Genomic DNA, 17,954 nt, shown 5'->3' on the forward strand with positions numbered 1-17,954 from the left:
CCGCAGCAGCAGGTTCTTGCATCCGTTACATCCGCTAGTGGGCCTGTACCCAGTACCGCACAGGTGTTGCCCGGCGTTGAGCCTGTCTTCGAGCTTGGCACAGTACCCAGCGAACGTCTGCAGCACGCCTTCCCTCAGGGCTGGCGGGTAGGTCCAGCCGTCTTGGAGGCAGTCTTCAACCACGTCGCACACCGCGACTCTGACGGCATCGTGCCGGAGTTTGGCGCCGCTCTCGCGCCACCAGAGCTGCTGGTTGAACTCGGGCTTTTCCGAGAGCATCGATTGGATGGACACGAGTAGGCTTCCCAGGGACAGCGCGGGACTCCACTGCGGTCCGTCCCAGGTGCCGATGATGCTGAGGCAGACATGGCCGTCGCTGTAAAGGTGCTCGTGCAGCTGGACGCGTCCGGCGTCCGTGGTCAGGAAGAGGACCTCGGGGGGCTCCATGGGATAACCGGGCGGACACGTGATGCGGAAGCGGAAGAAGCCGCCCTCGTAGGGCGTGTCAGCGGGACCCACGACGATGGCGTCGATTCGGGTGATGTCGCTCTCGTTCGGCGCGACGAACACCCCCGGTGGCGGGTCGGCCGTGATTTCGGCGATGTCGCGCCTGACGCGAAGGTGGCAAGGAGATAACGCGTCTCGCCTGAACGCCGCGGGATTGTCTCTGGACGGTGATCCCCGTTGGCTCGCCATGTTGTCGAGGTTGCAGTGATGGAGGACGCTTGAAGAAGCTGTGTACCTGAATGTTTCTGACTAGCCGCCTCGAATCGACGCCACGCGTTCCCCCGGTCTTCCACTTCTTCGGTCGTGCTTGGCACGTGCCTCAGCATCATCTGCATGCTATGTATGCAGATGATGCTATGTATCATGGTATCATGCTCATGTCTGGTTTTCAGGACACGCGGCTGTGGAAATTGAAGTGCTGTCGTTGCAAAACACATGCCACATAGTGAATCTTAAATATAGTAAAGAGTGAGTACCATACTGCCTCTGCTCGGGCATCTAAGTGTTCTTTTATTTTTAAAGACGATAGTCTTTCTTGGGATACTTATACGGAGAAATTTTGGTCTGTCTTTCTGTCTTTCTGTTTGTCGGCACGTCCCTCGATTCAGCCACCCGGCCAAAGTTGAACCACTTGCCCAAGGGCCAGCCATCTTGAACGACTGACTAGGTTCATACTTGTGTACGTTGTTGATCAAAAAGCAAACATTACGCATATCTGAGGCGCAACATCACTAGGCAAGTATTAGGTGGTGTGTTCCTTTAATAGAAAATGCATACATACTTAATTCTAAAGACCCTAGTTTCTTAAGCTGCGCTGAAAATGCGACTGCGCGTTAAACTTGACTTCCTCCGTGCCCTCTGCACGAGCTCATTGTTGTGTTTCGGTTTCGGTTCAGTATTGCACTGTACGAATGCCATGGGGCGCCGCTCTGGTATTCCTTTTACCCAGGCGACGTGTAAATAAAAGAGTGTGTGGAGAGTACTCGTTGAGTGCGGGCATTTCTTATGCTTCAGCGCTCCGCGCCAAACCGCGTGTTCAGGCTGGCTGGCGTCCCCGCCGGTCTTCGCCTGCTGCTGCGCCGGGACTACCAGCCCGCAACACAGCACTGATGTTTCCCGACGTATTTCCAGATGGCGTCCATATCTCACGCAGCGCCTCTTCTATCGTCTTTAGACGACATTTGCAGCGAAGCACGCAGATACGCGGCCAAATTTTTTCTCTAAGTCAGCAGGATAAACTCATGGCGCAGTCAAGGAGAGGGCAACGCCATAAAGAAGCTGTGGAGCAGAGGGTGAAGGGGAAAAAAACAAGGAGACAAGCAAGAAATGTGTCAGAAAAGAGCGTAAAGAAAATATGTAACCCCTGTAAGAACATAGATCTTCGCTGTCTGGGTACGTTCTCGTAGCTGGGGTGGCGCTAGATGGTAGGACTTCATTTTCTTTTTCTTTTCTTTTTTTTCTTTTTTTCTAGAACGCAAAATATTTGTTGGCGCAAGCCCTATTCATTTTCTTTCAATTGGTTTACGCCTGTTATACCTCGGTGGCACGGGCAGATGCGCTTTATTTTATGTTCTTTTCTAAAAACCCTCACCATAAGTTTAGTCTTAGTCGTCAGTTAGTGCACTTCGATACTGATGACATGAACGAAGAAGACAAGGCGGCGGAGCAGAGGGCTCACAGTGCAACTGCATCGCGGGCTCGCCGCCAAGACCCTGCGGTGAGAGCTCGCGAGGCCGAAGAAAGACGTCAGCGTCGTGCGGACACCGTAGATACAAGCCCGCAAAGACGAAGCAGCGCGGGATGCAGCGGCCAAGCGCCGAAAGCGGTCGCTACCTGAAGATGGTGGCGCCGACGCGCGCTTCAAGAGCGATTTCCTCGACCACACGTTCGGCCACAGCTGCAGGGTCGGCGACCGCTAGTGGTTCGACAACCTGACCACAAGCGCTACTATAACAACGTGTCACGTCTTTATATGACAGTAGAGGAATTGTACAGAGAATTCACGGTTTATCCGACACTCCGAGCAAGTTCCTCTAACATCATTCACTTCGTGGATATGGTGTTTTTTTCTGCCATGGGACACACTGAGCATAGAATGGCACTCGACTACACTTGCCGGCCCGGCCCCTACTTCAGATGATCTTTTGCATCGCTCGTGCTGTGCCCGACGTCGCGGGATGTCGACGCCGAAGGTCAATTTGCGCGTTCGATGAGGCATCTAAGGCTTTCGCCTTAATAAAGTTGTTACAAACACCACAGTATCCAGGAGACTGGCCCATCTGGAAGTCATACGATTCCCGCAGTTTTGTCAGAAACGTTATGGCAGAAGCTCCTACGGACTCCACACGCCACCCTGTTTTTATAGTAAACGCTGCACTTTTCCTTATCCGTCCATGCTTTCAACAGATTAGCCTATATTACTTCGAAGACGTCCCCACTGAATCACCGAGAAAACACATGCTAGCTCTTATCGCGACGGCGATTCGTTACACACTTAGTACCACAGATCATTTTCTAATGTTACACAGTTACATTAACCACGTCGCACAACGCTACTCTGATCGCATCGTGCCGGAGTTTGGCGCCGCTCTCGTGCCACCAGAGCTGCTGGTTGAACTCGGGCTTTTCCGAGAGCATCGACTGGATGGACACGAGTAGGCTTCCCAGGGACAGCGCGAGACTCCACTGCGGTCCGTCCCAGGTGCCGATGATGCTGAGGCAGACATGGCCTCCGCTGTGCGGGCGCTCGTGCAGCTGGACGCGTCCGGCGTCCGTGGTCAGGAAGAGGACCTCGGGGGGGGGGGGGGGGGCTCCATGGGATAAGCGGGCGGACACGTGATGAAGAAGCGGAAGAAGCCGCCTTCGTAGGGCGTGTACGCGGAACCCAGGACGATGGCGTCGATTAGGGCCATGTCGGTTTCGTTCGGCGCGACGAACCCCAGCAGCGGGTCGGCCGAACAGCGACAGCGGTGTGACAGCCAGAAGAGCGTCGCTGATTTGACCCCAAGCTTTAGGGTGCCTTGATGCGCCCAAGGTTGCCCTCTCGCGAAATTTTAAAGAGTTAACAAAAAGGTCACACCACGACGGGAGCTAAAAACGCGAAAAGAAACGCAGCGCGCGTCGTGTCTCCTCTCTGGCATGGCCGTGATTTCTCACAGGGTGAGCGGGGAACATGGTGCGACAGCCAAACGAGCGTCGGAGAGCTGTTTAATATGAATGGATGCTATTAGCGAGTCTTGGACTAAAAGAGCCACTTCGCGGACCGAGTGTTCGTGGGTTCGACCCCTGTACACAGAACGTTTTTCTTTGCCATCTGATCGCGTTTATTTTGCTGACGTACTTCCGTGACGGAAATACGTCATGACGTTCACGTCAATGCGATGTGACCCTTACAAGCTTTTGCTGTGGAGTTTCCCCGGTTAAATTTTTACCTTCACAAATCTGGTTTCTGATTAACTAACAACTGTACCGTTCGCAATAAACTGGAAACGATACATTATTTCCAACCTCATGCTGCCGTTTTGCCTCACTCAGTACAACGTTTCTTGAAAAACCGACAGGTAAGCTGGGTTGTAAGGGGTACTGACACAAGAATTTTGGCCTGGCGTTTTTTTTTTTTTTTTGCTGCAATGTGTTTCTGGGGGCCTGTTAGTCATAACACGCACATAGTTTGCTGCAGCGCGGGACAGGTAACTAATTACAGGCTCCTCCTTACTGACCAGTCTCAGTTTCGGTTTGAGAGTGCTCTGAAAATGATGATGATGATATGTGGGATTTAATGGCGCAAGGGCCATGCTTGGCCAAAGAGCGCCATGAAAAATGCTCTGAAAATGACAAGCCGCCGTGTGCAACTATTACCTCCTAGCGTGTGCAACGCTCGACCGCGTCAGCACACAGAACTGTGACGCACTTCCGCGCGGTTTGCAGCCCAGACAGCACAAGACAATCAAGAAGGCATTTCAAACAGGAAACGGGAAAGCAGCGTCGCCAAACACAAAACTTTCAACGCGTACGCCGCGGCCATGGACTCGCGAGCAGCCGCCGAAAAGTAGTCTGCTGGCGCACGCGCAGCAAAAGAGAAATGCCGACTATGACGTAATCATAACTTGTTGCATCGGCTGCAGCACGGTGACGTCGAGGAAATAGGGGTGTCACCGTCGAGTCACTTTCAAGGGATTCAATGTCGCGAGGTGCGGCGTATAGTGCTGGATCGCGCATGCGAACTTCAAGATTCCTACAAAATACCTTCCAAGCTATATTCGATGTTGATATTTTGCTGATGATATACGCATGTTCACGGGAATCGATCTCGCAAGCTATCTCGGCCGCGAAATTTTGTGTCAGTACCCCTTTAACATTCACTACTTCTTACCTTCTGTCGTTGGGAGCCAATCAGTTTGGTGCAAGCCGCCGTGTTATTCTGACTGCACTACAACTTCAATCAAGCATTCAGGAGATTATGCTGCAAGTGATACCGGCCGCGGCAAACAACTATTTTTCTGTTTTTCGATCTTTCACCTACTTCTTTTTGATGTTGCAGAGTATTTAGTATTGCTTTATTTATTGCTCTTCACTCATTTCCTTTCACAATTCACAGTGTAGCAGCGGTAGATCTCAGGGAGATGGTGTGGCCTGTCGGGTTAGTTCGTTCAAAAGAGGACGTCGCCAGAGCTCGAAGACATTCCAAGTTTCACCAGACTCAGGCCATCCTGCATAGCACCACTGGTATATATAATTATGTCATCATTCCCTTTTATGTCATCATTCCTCGTAGAATTCTATTTCAGTGAAATTCTTCTTTGTTTATTGACGGTTTCAAATTGCGATAACAGGAGCACGTGGTGTACCCCAAGAAACTTCTGGTCACCTCATTTATTATTCTGCAACACCGAGCGTTTTTTTAAGTTTTGTCAGAGTAAGGGAATATTCTTGTTCCGCTTTCACATAAAAGAAAGGCGCTTATAGTTAAGGACTAACTCTTTTAATGTTGTGTGTAGCTTAGAAGAATATTTAATTCAAATATTTTGCTAGACACAGGGAGAAAAGTGTTGAAATTCTACGGGCTACTCGCCAAGGCTTTTGTTCCCCGCCAATTCTGCTAGCCTACGCCAGCGTACGAAACCGGAAGCGGTCCAGGGCCTGTGTTAGCAAACAGCGAAAACACGTTTGCGCGCCGCCGATAAAAGAAGACGAGGAGAGGGAGCCTCGAGGGCCTGCACAGCGAGAAGCCATTTACATTATAAAGTACAGTGTGGCCAATCCCCCTTGTGGGTATGAGCCAAGATCTAGGCGACAAGACAAGACAAGCTTGTTCCATTTGAAGGTGAAAACAAGATTGACGATGTCTGACCGACCCAGAACCCCGGTAGCGTTCAAGCGCGACGAGGAGAATCTCACAGCGGGCCTCCTGAGGGTTAAGAAAGACATCGCAGACCTTGCAAGAGAAGCACCTGCAGACATATTCATCGCTCCCGAAGAGGTAGACTTCTGCCGTATCTATGCCGTCATTATCGGTCCTGGAGAAACGCCATACGATGGCGGCATTTTTACGTCTTCCACCCACTCCTTGCTTCCACCTTACGTGCCCGCTAGAGTACCCGATGGTGCCGCCCATGGTGCGCTTCCTCACCACGGACTCTGGCCGCACTCAGATACACCCGTTTTTCTACAGGAACGGCAATGTTTCGCTCAGTATCCTGGGCACGTACGCCGGACCACAGTGGACACCAGCACAATCCCTGCGAACGCTCCTGCTGTCAATACAGTCGCTTTTGTCTGCACAGCCCTTCTACGACAGCCCACTGAAGAAGCACGCCAACAAGGAACAGACTCGCGAAGACGCAGAAAGCTACAACTCCTTCGTGAAGCATGAGGTACTGCGAGTCGGGGTTTGTGACGTTGTTCAAGACTGCCTTGAAGAGAGGTCGCCGCACCCTGCCGCCCTCCGGGACTTCGTCCTGAAGTCGTTTGCGGACAGATTGCGGCAGTATGAAGATTTCGCAATCAGCCAGCTTCATCTTCATGGCAAGAAGATCTTCAACCCATTCAGTAGTGGCCATGGAAAGTATAAGTATGAAGCACTGCTGGCCAAACTGCAAGAACTCAAGCTCCAAGTTCATCGCCGCAACAAGGCAGCAACAGTTCCAGGCAGTGCATAAGGTGCCGTGAACGTTGCGTAGACTAGACGTCCGCCGCATAAAGAGCCGTAAAAAACTGCGTGGACATGCACGAGAGGCGTCGGAGTGAATGTGTTTGAATAAAATTAAAGAGCAACGCTCCTAGCTCTCATGCTATCACTTCGTTCTCTTCTTTCTTCCGCACTTCAACACAACGTTCGAGGGGGTGCAATCGTTGAATGGGTCGGTAAACTTCAGATCCTTTAGGCAACCTTGTTGTAAATATGCGAACTAATCCACCTTTACCCTTAAAGGGCCCCTACGCCACTCAGAGGTCGAAATTTAGTTGTGGCGTTGCAGTTGTGCACGAGTATACAGCGAACCAACGCCTCCTCTATTATAAAAGTAGAAGAGGCGCTGAGCGAACGCTAGCGGAGTTACACGCGTTTTATAATCGAAATGCGGCCTTACTCACTTCACTTATTTTACAGCGAAAACTGTTATGAGATCACAACAACGGCCGTTTTTGGCGCCGTAATTGTCCGCAGACGCCGCCGGTGTCCGTAACCGCTATCGCGCGCAATAAAAAGACGAAATAGGAAAAAACATCCGGGATGGAACGAGGTTCGAACCTCGGTCCTCTGCGTGGGAGCCCAGTATTCTTCCTCAGAGCCATGCCGGTGCTTGAAGCTGCTTTGCAATAAGACTCTATACAAGCTTCATGTCGGGAAGGAGCCAAATTAAAATATGTAATATAGCGTGGTAGAAGAGTAAAACACCAGCCAGGCGTCACACAACGCGAATTCTGCAACCAGCAGTCACGCAATGCGAACTTCGCAACGAGTGGGTTGTTGACTGCTTCTAACCCATTACAAAGGTTGGTTGGTTGGTTGATCCTAGAGGAATGGCACAACCCACCACGGGGAGGAGGAGGAGGATACAACTTTACTGACGCCATGAAATGGGTCAGGTGAGGGGGGGATGGGTGCAGGGAAAAGGTAGCCGATGGGCCCTCGGGCCGCTTTAGGTGGCCGAAAGTCCTTGCGCTTCGGCGACCCCCATGGCCCAGCACACTATCCGGAGTTGGTCGTCCGGGGATCGGCCACGAATCGTGCGGCAGTAGGATGCGTGAGTGGGGAAAAAAAAGGGGGGGGGGAGAAAAAGAAAGGATAATTCTAAAGAGATAATTTTAGGTAAGCGAAAATGTTATTTGTGTTCGCGGTCTCCCCATTGATTGCTAAAGAGATAGAAAAAAAAGGAAGAGAAAGAGTTAGTTAAATAAAAGCAATAAATAAATAATGAACGATCAATGAAATAAATAAAGTAAGAGTGTACTAGAAATATTACCATTGCAGTCTTTTTGATTCGTTTATATAGTTAATTACTGCCTCACATATGTCCCTGTTGCAGTGACCCAGTGCCGACGCCCCCAGGGAGAGTAATGCCGTTACGGAAAGCTCAAGCCCAAGTTTTCGGAAAGGAGGTTCAAGAAATCTTTGCCTTAGACGCTGATATCTGCGACATTCTGTGAAAAAATGCTCTATGGTTTCTGCTTGCGAACAATAACAACATTGAGGGGAAGGAACAAAACCAGTCCTGTGTAAGTAAAAATTTAAAGAGGGAATTCTGCATCGCAATCTAGTTAACGTAACTTCTAATTGTCTAATTACAAAGGGCTCTGCCATAATTCTTCATCGTCAACAGGCACAGCTTTAACAAAGTGCATATAATGCCTTGCTGGTGTTTAGCGGGTACCACGGTTCTCCACAGAATGACGAAAAATGGCATAGTCGCTGCTTCCCTAATTCACAAAAATTATGATGATTTATGGCGTAGTGGGTTCCTCGCAAGTGCACTTGTATTGGTTGCCAAGGAAGCCCATAAGACTCCCATGATCCATTTCCTCAGGGTCTCAATAAGGTTGGTTCCCTCTCTCTCCCTCTTTGTCACGTTAACGTATTGAAACATGCTGTCAAAGGGTAGAGGAAGAGGACAAGGGTTCGACTGTATATAATAATTAAGGAAGGATAAGGGTAAAGTTTCCGTTTTTAACACGAAAGTGTTTTATTCCAGGGTCCACCAAAACTTTCATGACGTATTTCCGTCACTGCAATACGTCATGTTCCGTTTTGAGGAGTCGAACCCATGACCTCTCGGTCCGCGACGATGGCTGGCGGGCGTTTAGCCCACAGAGCTACCGCCAAACACATAACGGAGGTTAAATGGGGAAGCCTTTTATCTTTCACACTTTCCTCTCACAGTGCTCTTGGATGGATGGATGGATGGATGGATGGATGGATGGATGGATGGATGGATGGATGGATGGATGGATGGATGGATGGATGGATGGATGGATGGATGGATGGATGGATGCTATGAGCATCCCCTTTATAACAGGGCGGTGACATGCGTTCCACCAGGCTCGAAAGAAAAAAACGCGAAAATTAGCTCTCTGACGCTCGCCTAGCTGTCGCACCGCGTTCCTCGTTCGCCTTGTGAGAATTAAGGGCCACGCTAGAGGGAATAGCCGACGCGCGTAGCGTTTCTCTCCGCGTTTCGCGACGCTTTGGTAGAATGCATACCGAGTATGAGTGTTTATTATGTGCTTGTTTATGCCATATTTGCGCGGGATTCACCATATGCGGTGCCCACGTATATGTTGAGAACTTCAGCTACCGCAAAGGTTAAATCATGATCTGTTTTTTTTTTTATGTAGCGGCCGTGTCATGGGCATTAGTCGTCGGTACGGAGATGTGCCACTAGGCGTCAACGTGAGTGCCTCCGCATTAAGCGGTGCTATATCTGGCAAACAGTAGAGATTGTACAAGCTCTCATATCCCAATGCCTTGTACATAATCAACTACTTTTTGAAAGACGTGCAACATGGTGACAACTCTGATAAATCAAAAGAAGAGACGGATGGAAGGTTTCGTTATCGAATTTGTTGCTTCGCGCGCATGCATTGCTTTTTCTTTTTTTTTTCACGCACGCACTTTCCACCCACAGGGCCATTCTAGGGATCAATGTGGGCTATTTTGTTTTGATGGTGTTTATGTGAAGATGGCTGGTCCCGCAATCACTTTCTGCGGCTCCTTTTGGTGCATAGTAGCTTTATGGTTGCCTTTATATATCCAGAAAAAAGGTTTCGGCAACTTTTATTAAGCAATAATTTGGGAGCTCCACAGTTGGGCCTTTCGGTAGATCTTAGGCAGATGGTGTGGCTTGTCGGGTTAGTTCGTTCAAAAGAGCGCGTCGCCAGAGCTCGAAGACATTCCAAGTTTCACCAGACTCGGGCCATCCTGCATAGCACCACTGGTATATATAAAAGGCTCCACTCCCTTTTATGTCATCATTCCTCGTAGAATTATATTTCAGTGAAATTATTCTTCGTTTATAAAACACGTTTGCGCGCAGCCGATACAAGAAGACGAAGAGCGCGAGCATCGAGGGGTTGTACGGCGAGAAGCTTGTTCTAGTTCAAGGTGGAAAACAACAAGCTTGAGTGATGTACCTGTTCTGTCCAAATAACACGCCGGGCGCGTCGCTTCGGCGTCGCTAGCGCGAGCTTAGAGGCGCGCGCTCGATGAGAATAAAGATTCATTCTTCCTGGCGCCTCGCGCCTGTTCAGACGCTCCTGTCTTTACTGCGTCGGCAGGAAGCCTTCTCGGACGCCATCATATGGGCGGCGCTCGAACCGTACGCCTGCCTGAATGCATGTCCTGGATGAATAGAATAGTACCAACGACCGAAAGTCCCGGTAGCCTTCCAGCACGACGAGGAACATCTTCCAGCGGGCTTTCTGAGAGTGAAGCGAGACATCGCGGACCCAGCAAGGGAACTACCTCCAGGCATATGCATTGCGCCCGAAGAGAACGACTTCTGCCGCATTTATGCCGTCATTATCGGTCCAGGAGGAGCGCCATACGAGGGCGGCATACGAGAGGCACATCATCATCATCATCATCGAAGGACTGTACAGCGAGAAGCTTGTTCTATTTGAAGGTGAAAACGAGATTGACGATGTCTGACCGACCCAGAGCCCCGGTAGCGTTCAAGCGCGACGAGGAGAATCTCACAGCGGGCCTCCTGAGGGTTAAGAAAGACATCGCAGACCTTGCAAGAGAAGCACCTGCAGACATATTCATCGCTCTCGAAGAGGTAGACTTCTGCCGTATCTATGCCGTCATTATCGGTCCTGGAGAAACGCCATACGATGGCGGCATTTTACGTCTTCCACCCACTCCTTGCTTCCGCCTTACGTGCCCGCTCGAGTACCCGATGGTGCCGCCCATGGTGCGCTTCCTCACCACGGACTCTGGCCGCACTCAGATACACCCGTTTTTCTACAGGAACGGCAATGTTTCGCTCAGTATCCTGGGCACGTACGCCGGACCACAGTGGACACCAGCACAATCCCTGCGAACACCCCTGCTGTCAATACAGTCGCTTTTGTCTGCACAGCCCTTCTACGACAGCCCACTGAAGAAGCACGCCAACAAGGAACAGACTCGCGAAGACGCAGAAAGCTACAACTCCTTCGTGAAGCATGAGGTACTGCGAGTCGGGGTTTGTGACATCGTTCAAGACTGCCTTGAAGAGAAGTCGCCGTACCCTGCCACCCTCCGGGACTTCGTCCTGAAGTCGTTTGCGGACAAATTTCGGCAATATGAAGATTTCGCAATTAGCCAGCTTCATCTTCATGGCAAGAAGATCTTTAACCCATTCAGTAGTGGCCATGGAAAGTATAAGTATGAAGCACTGCTGGCCAAACTGCAAGAACTAAAGCTCCAAGTTGATCGCCGCAACAAGGCAGCAACAGTTCCAGGCAGTGCATAAGGTGCCGTGAACGTTGCGTAGACTAGACGTCCGCCGCATAAAGAGCCGTAAAAAACTACGTGGACATGCACGAGAGGCGTCGGAGTGAATGTGTTTGAATAAAATTAAAGAGCAACGCTCCTAGCTCTCATGCTATCACTTCGTTCTCTTCTTTCTTCCGCACTTCAACACAACGTTCGAGGGGGTGCAATCGTTGAACGGGTCGGTAAACTTCAGATCCTTTAGGCAACCTTGTTGTAAATATGCGAACTAGCCCACCTTTACCCTTAAAGGGCCCCTACACCACACAGAGGTCGAAATTTAGTTGTGGCGTTGCAGTTGTGCACGAGTATACAGCGAACCGAACGCCTCCTCTTTTATAAAAGTAGAAGAAGGGCTGAGCGAACGCTAGCGGAGTTACACGCGTTTTATAATCGAAATGCGCCCCTTACACACTTCACTTATTTTACAGCGAAAACTGTTATGAGATCACAACAACGGCCGTTTTTGGCGCCGTAATTGTCCGCAGACGCCGCCGGTGTCCGTAACCGCTATCGCGCGCAATAAAAAAACGAAATAGGAAAGAACATCCGGGATGGAACGAGGTTCGAACCTCGGTCCTCTGCGTGGGAGCCCAGTATTCTTCCTCAGAGCCATGCCGGTGCTTGAAACTGCTTTGCAATAAGACCCTATACAAGCTTCATGTCGGGAAGGAGCCAAATTAAAATATGTAATATAGCGTGGTAGAAGAGTAAAATACCAGCCAGGCGTCACACAACGCGAATTCTGCAACCAGCAGTCACGCAATGCGAACTGCGCAACGAGTGGGTTGTTGACTGCTTCTAACCCATTACAAACGGCTCTGCCATAATTCTTCATCGTCATCGGGCACAGCTTTAACAAAGTGCATATAATGCCTTGCTGGTGTTTAGCGGGTACCACGGTTCTCCACAGAATGACGAAAAATGGCATAGTCGCTGCTTCCCTAATTCACAAAAATTATGATGATTTATGGCGTAGTGGGTTCCTCGCAAGTGCACTTGTATTGGTTGCCAAGGAAACCCATAAGACTCCCACGATCCATTTCCTCAGGGTCTCAATAAGGTTGGTTCCCTCTCTCTCCCTCTTTGTCACGTTAACGTATTCAAACAATCTGTCAAAGGGTAGAGGATGAGGACAAGGATTCGACTGTATATAATAATTAAGGAAGGATAAGGGTAAAGATTCCGTTTTTAACACGAAAGTCATTTATTCCAGGGTCCACCAAAACTTTCATGGCGTATTTCCGTCACTGCAATACGTCATGTTCCGTTTTGAGGAGTCGAACCCATGACCTCTCGGTCCGCGACGATGGCTGGCGGGCGTTTAGCCCACAGAGCTACCGCCAAACACATAACGGAGATTAAATGGGGAAGCCTTTTATTTTTCACACTTTCCTCTCACAGTGCTCTTGGATGGATGGATGGATGGATGGATGGATGGATGGATGGATGGATGGATGGATGGATGGATGGATGGATGGATGGATGGATGGATGGATGGATGGATGGATGGATGGATGGATGGATTGTTGGATGGATGGATGGATAGACGGATGGATGCTATGAGCATCCCCTTTATAACAGGGCGGTGACATGTGTTCCACCAGGCTCAAAAGAAAAAAACGCGAAAATTAGCTCTCTGACGCTCGCCTAGCTGTCGCACCGCGTTCCTCGTTCGCCTTGTGAGAATTAAGGGGCACGCTAGAGGGAGTAGCCGACGCGCGTAGCGTTTCTCTCCGCGTTTCGCGATGCTTCGGTAGAATGCATACCGAGTATGAGTGTTTATTATGTTCTTGTTTATGCCATATTTGCGCGGGATTCACCATATGCGGTGCCCACGTATATGTTGAGAACTTCAGCTACCGCAAAGGTTAAATCATGATCATGGGGTGTCATGGGCGTTAGTCGTCGGTACGGAGATGTGCCACTAGGCGTCAACGTGAGTGCCTCCGCATTAAGCGGTGCTATATCTGGCAAACAGTAGAGATTGTACAAGCTCTCATATCCCAATGCCTTGTACATAATCAACTACTTTTTGAAAGACGTGCAACATGGTGACAACTCTGATAAATCAAAAGAAGAGACGGATGGAAGGTTTCGTTATCGAATTTGTTGCTTCGCGCGCATGCATTGCTTTTTCTTCTTTTTTTTTTCACGCACGCACTTTCCTCCCACAGGGCCATTCTAGGGATCAATGTGGGCTATTTTGTTTTGATGGTGTTTATGTGAAGAATGGCTGGTCCCGCAATCACTTTCTGCGGCTCCTTTTGGTGCATAGTAGCTTTTTAGTTGCTTGTATATATCCAGAAAAAAGGTTTCGGCAACTTTTATTAAGCAATAATTTGGGAGCTCCACAGTTGGGCCTTTCGGTAGATCTTAGGCTGATGGTGTGGCTTGTCGGGTTAGTTCGTTCAAAAGAGCGCGTCGCCAGAGCTCGAAGACATTCCAAGTTTTACCAGACTCGGGCCATCCTGCATAGCACCACTGGTATATATAAAAGGCTCCACTCCCTTTTATGTCATCATTCCTCGTAGAATTATATTTCAGTGAAATTATTCTTCGTTTATAAAACACGTTTACGCGCAGCTGATACAAGAAGACGAAGAGCGCGAGCATCGAGGGGTTGTACGGCGAGAAGCTTGTTCTAGTTCAAGGTGGAAAACAACAAGCTTGAGTGATGTACCTGTTCTATCCAAATAACACGCCGGGCGCGTCGCTTCGGCGTCGCTAGCGCGAGCTAAGAGGCGCGCGCTCGATGAGAATAAAGATTCATTCTTCCTGGCGCCTCGCGCCTGTTCAGACGCTCCTGTCTTTACTGCGTCGGCAGGAAGCCTTCTCGGACGCCATCATATGGGCGGCGCGCGAACCGTACGCCTGCCTGAGTGCATGTCCTGGATGAATAGAATAGTACCAACGACCGAAAGTCCCGGTAGCCTTCCAGCACGACGAGGAACATCTTCCAGCGGGCTTTCTGAGAGTGAAGCGATCCTAAAATGGACCGTTGGGCGAGTTGATGTGTATTCATAGTAAAGAAAGTGCGAAAGAAAACCCCACAGCACAGAGAAATGAGAATGAAAGGCATAGGACGATGGGCTGCTAGCAACTGAAATTTAATGCAAACCGCAGAAGGATATACACACACGTATGAAAAAAACTACAAAATTAAAGAATCACGCAGTTGCAGAAAGAGTAAAAACATGTCCAAAAAAGCCAAGTACGTGTTAAACTTCAGTTGCTAGTACTGCGTTGTCCTGTCCCCTTCTTTTCTGCATGTGTTGTGGTTTTGTTTTCCCACTTTCGTTTACTATGAACTTAAGTCCTGACTGCTCTACAGCCTCTATAAGTGCGTGGTTAAATTTTATTCAACCTCATGTCATATCAAGTCCTAGGATCCAATGTGCCAAGCCATCAGCCGCTATTTATAAGAAATTTTTAATTTTGGGCACATGATTGCCTAATGTCAAGTTGATCTTGAAGCCATAATGCTGGGTTTAATTTTCAATGTGGTAATCTGCGTAAGCCATGAAGTGAGGAATTAAATATGTAGAACTTTAAGTTACAGATGGCCAATGAGACTGTTGGCGTAGCGCACACCCAAAGCACTTTCTTACAGATGGCACTAGCTGGCATGGATATATTGTAAGCATAGATGTACTAATTATGCATAATAGAAGTATTGGTACATTGTAGTCATGTGATAACGCCGACAAGTTCTCAAGCATAATTCCAGAAAGTTACGTTAGTTTTCAGATGTCTGTGAGCAAATATGTGCATCACTATATGAAGGCCGCATTGTCATTTGTGGGCATTGCTGAATGCTTTTATAAATTGTAGTAAGTGGATCTACAATCAGTTTTAGACTTTTCTGAAGGAAACTCAACTGTATGATCATGTGCGACATGTTTTGATGCCATAGTGCAAACTAATGCAATAAAAATACTAGAACTTGCCTATCTACATGGTTGCATATTTCTCAAAAGTAAAGCCAGCCTTATTGTACTAATTTAATTGCCTTCATGTGTAGGCTGACACCAAGTTCCTTGTGCATCCCATTTCTTTGGATTGTGCTTAGATACTGGCACTGTGAAGTGCACATTACAATAGGCATTATGAGGAGGTTTTACGTACTACTGTCATGTTGGTTTACTGCTGTGAATTATATATAGTGCTTGGGCTGTACTGCATATGTTGTTCAATGTCTTCAGTATTGGGTGCAGGTTCTGTGCAGAAAAATGGAAATATACATTGCTTACACTGACATGAGGACTGCTACTGTTTTGATTCCAATAATATAGTGCAACACTGTTTCTTGTATCAGTTGAGGTATGAGTATTTGTCGTGCATGCAAATGGAAGAAATAAACTTCTGCATGCAATACAAATTGGTGAAACACTGCTCGCTCAATTTAACGGCCTGTGTTTTATTACCAAACAAGTAGAACAGATGATTTACACATTAGAACACATTGTGGAAGAGAAATAAGTGACAGGCAGTTAGGCAACAAGTAATCACTGTGTTCTAACATACGTTGGGTGATATTTCATCAATCGTAGCATAATTGAAGGTGCCTGTTGTATAAGTGAACTTCAACATAATGTGCAGGTGGACGAGGGAGTGCACATATGACCGAGTGTTGCCAGTTTTGTTCCTATTTGCTATAGTCCTCGTGTTTCTGTGTTATGTATGTAACATTCTGAATTGTGAACAAGCCAACCTGTCTACTGCAGTGAATATAGTATACTAACAATTCAAGCGAACCATTATTTTCTGGAGCACAGCTGTTTCATTGAGGAAGACTGTAATACATATTTTTTAAAATTCGTACTGCGTCATCTGTGCAAGGGGAGTGCCAAGTACACATGGACGTTCACAAGGGTGAAGTGCAAGTGCATTAACTTTTTTATTTGGCGGGAGACATGGCACTGGTAAATTTGTGGATGTTGTGCTTGACCAACGTTACTAGATTAGCTTGACATCGGTGCACGCTTTTGGCCTTAACGCAGTGGTGTGATGTCTAATAATAACGGTTAATTAGTAAGATAGTATGTAGTGTACGAGTATGAAAGCAACTAAATACAAAATATCAGTTATAGAGAACCACTGTATGCCTCGCTAAAGCGCGAATTGCAAATAAGTACTAATTGCGGAAATAGATTATCGTTCAGCTGCTCAGAAGGCACTGTTGCCCCTGCGTGCAGCTCGCGACAGTAGGCGCGCTTTAAATGCACCTAATGTAGGCGCGTTACAATATCCTTGTAACTGTGGCGTCTGCGTGTGTAGCTTTTTTGTAGGAGCGGCAGCCGCGAGCGCGCCGACCAGGGGCGTAGCCAGAAATTTTTTTCTGGGGGGGGGGTTCAACCATACATTATGTATGTTCGTGCGTGCGTTTGTATGTGTGCGTGTATATATGCGCAAGCAAATTTGAAAAATTTCGGGGAGGGGGTTTGAACCCCCCCAACCCCCCCTTCGCTACGCCCCTGGCGCCGACGGTAGAAGAGAACGATGGACGCGGGCACGCTCGCCGCTCGCGCTCAGTGGCCGTTGACAGTGAGTCGCGGCCCGAGTCTTGGATGATAAGACGTGTTGCTCAGTGGACAGGTAGATCGAGCGGCCGTGCTCAGTGTATCGTCCTCGTCTCTGAGGGGTTCTGCGCGGCGGCTGGCCCAGACCCCTACAATGCAAACACAGGCGGTCTTAGAACAGCTCAGAACACGCTGCTGCCACTGGGACGCGTGCAGCTCGCGGCAGAAATTACTAAATTGCCCCACGTGTCAGCATACGCCCATGGTATGCAGATACGTTCGGCCAACTGAAGATACCTTTTTCACGCTGGTATCCACTAATTTCGGGCGAGCGAAGCATGTCGATATATGGAGAAGCACTCAAGAGGGCACACGTGTATCATTTTTATAACTGCACGACACGATGAACCGAAGAATTCGGAGCCGAAGGTGTTCACTTCGGCCTGCATGACCCCCCCCCCCCCCCAAATTATGTAGCTTAAACACAGGCCGATGGCCGTTCTTTTAAGACGACTGGAAGCAAAAGTACTCTCAGTGAGTTGACAGTGGAATTCAGGTTGTGTTATTTCGACCTCACCGCTGAATCCATCTTCGGGATATCTTTGACGTGAAGTGTATTATCCAAAGGTTAAATGGTCGTGTGCATTCTCTGTCAAAAGAATAATAGTGTTAAAACCCTCAGCTATAATCCAACCCTCACGGTTCACGAGGGACCGCTCTCCGGCCTGTTAATTATGAAATTGCTTGCAACTCGATCTGTGCACGCACTGATCAAATCAGCACGAGATCCGTGGCGTTAGAACTCAACGCACACAAGTTTTGTAGGATTTCATGCCAGTTATGATATTCAAAACTAATCGAAACAAGCGAAGCACAAGAGGCTGCGATACCGAAAAGGCAGTGTGGCCAAATTTAGGTGACGCTGGAAGGTGCGCGGGCGCGCTGAGTTCACC

The 17,954-nt window shown here is 48.6% G+C and overlaps 3 protein-coding genes across 3 annotated transcripts; 2 read left to right on the forward strand and 1 right to left on the reverse strand.

Annotated features, from left to right (window-relative positions):
* Positions 1-56: 56 nt before the first annotated feature.
* On the reverse strand, positions 57-696 carry LOC119377863 (ubiquitin-conjugating enzyme E2 Z-like; the record flags this gene model as incomplete). Its single annotated transcript, XM_037647162.1, has 1 exon — positions 57-696. A coding segment is annotated over exon 1 (640 nt), but the record flags the coding sequence as incomplete, so codon positions are not given.
* A 5,345-nt stretch (positions 697-6,041) lies between these two features.
* On the forward strand, positions 6,042-6,665 carry LOC119377860 (ubiquitin-conjugating enzyme E2 Z). The gene has a single exon (XM_037647158.1). It carries the CDS (start codon positions 6,042-6,044, stop codon positions 6,663-6,665), a length of 624 nt encoding a protein of 207 aa, XP_037503086.1.
* Positions 6,666-10,643: 3,978 nt separating this feature from the next.
* On the forward strand, positions 10,644-11,459 carry LOC119377861 (ubiquitin-conjugating enzyme E2 Z). The gene has a single exon (XM_037647159.1). The coding sequence runs from the start codon at positions 10,644-10,646 to the stop codon at positions 11,457-11,459; it is 816 nt and encodes a 271-aa protein (XP_037503087.1).
* The last annotated feature ends 6,495 nt before the right edge of the window (positions 11,460-17,954 follow it).

The sequence above is a fragment of the Rhipicephalus sanguineus genome, unplaced genomic scaffold, assembly GCF_013339695.2.
Source record: "Rhipicephalus sanguineus isolate Rsan-2018 unplaced genomic scaffold, BIME_Rsan_1.4 Seq590, whole genome shotgun sequence".
Lineage (NCBI taxonomy): Eukaryota > Metazoa > Arthropoda > Arachnida > Ixodida > Ixodidae > Rhipicephalus > Rhipicephalus sanguineus.